The following is a 1,370-nucleotide window of genomic DNA, read 5'->3' as shown; positions in this document are numbered from 1 at the left end:
TACTTTCCCAGTGTAGACACTAGACACGGGTAACGAGTGGAAGAGAATTTGGAGGGAAATCTGTAACGTATAACCCAAACTTACCCAGGATTGCATATCTGCATATTTACAAGTTAGTGTATAGCTCTGACTGGGTTACAAAGTGCGAAAGGAAATCGTCGTTGATTGTAGTGCAGAGTAGGAGCCCCTTCCGGAGCCGCCGCCACCTCCTCCCCGAGGGGCGAGTCAACAGCACCGCACGTGCGGCCTTGGAGGCGGCAGTTCTGGGGGGATCTCGGGTTCTGGTTGTAAGGACAGGATACTGTTGGACAACTCGCTCCTTAAAATATCCAGAGGCATCTTCTTCAGGATGTCGTCGACGAGCTTCAGGAACACCTCGTCCACGTTGAAGTTGTCCTTGGCACTTGCTTCGCAGAACCGCATCCCGGTTATCTGCTGTGCAAACTTCTCGCCCTGCTGCCTGGTAATCTCTCGCTCCATCTCACAGTCCAACTTATTTCCAACCAGGAGAAGCTCGGCGTCCTCCGAGGCGTACTTGTCAATCATCTTCATCCATTTTGGCAGGTCGTCGAAGGTCTCCTTCTTGGTGATGTCATACACCAGTATGATCCCCTTGGCACTTCTGTAGTAAGCTGAGGTAATGCTGTTGAATCTCTCCTGACCCGCCGTGTCCCAGATCTGCAACCTAATTTTCTTTCCTCTTAGCTCTACGGTTTTGATTTTAAAGTCAACACCCACGGTGGACTTGCAGGCCTCGCAGAAGGTGTCGTCGGTGAAGCGCTCCATGAGGCTGGTCTTGCCCACGCCGCGGGAGCCGATGATGATGACCTGCAGCTTGAAGTCGGCCGGCCGCGGGGGCTGCTTGCGCCGGCGGGCCTGGGCCAGCGCCGGGGAGCCCGCGCCCAGCCCGGCCGCCCGCCGCTCCATGCCCGCGGCTCGCCGCCCGCCGCCGAACCTAAGATATTTCTACTCTCTCCAAATTCTCTTATCAAAATCCTGCCTCAGGCCAGGGGAGGTGGTACATGTCTGGAATCCCAGTATGCAGGAGGCAGAGACATGAAAATCACAGGTTCAAGACCAGCTTCAGCACACTGGCAAGAAACTTAGTGAGATCCTGTTTTCAAAATATAAAATTTTAAAAAGGCTAGAGGTATAGACTGCCTCTGGGTACAATCCTCAGTGAAACACACACACACACACACACACACAATGAAAAAAAAACAATTCTCAGTCTTCAAAGTATGGCTAAAATGACTACATTAGCACTTCCTACATTGTCATCCTCAGCCAGAAAGCAGAAGTGATTTTTTTCTTTACTGTATACTGACAATGACCCTGTGTTTCCCCATTTGCACCCACCAGCTTCTAGA

General features: G+C 51.8%; 1 protein-coding gene across 1 annotated transcript; it reads right to left on the bottom strand.

Moving 5' to 3' along the window:
* Window positions 1-225: 225 nt before the first annotated feature.
* Window positions 226-927, bottom strand: LOC308262273 (ras-related protein Rab-12; the record flags this gene model as incomplete). Its single annotated transcript, XM_080694742.1, has 1 exon — window positions 226-927. One exon carries the CDS (start codon window positions 925-927, stop codon window positions 226-228), a length of 702 nt encoding a protein of 233 aa, XP_080550868.1.
* Window positions 928-1,370: the final 443 nt, after the last annotated feature.

This window comes from Muscardinus avellanarius, assembly GCF_963383645.1.
Source record: "Muscardinus avellanarius genome assembly, chromosome: 4".
Taxonomy (NCBI): domain Eukaryota; kingdom Metazoa; phylum Chordata; class Mammalia; order Rodentia; family Gliridae; genus Muscardinus; species Muscardinus avellanarius.
This window is presented reverse-complemented; position numbering and strand designations above follow the sequence as displayed.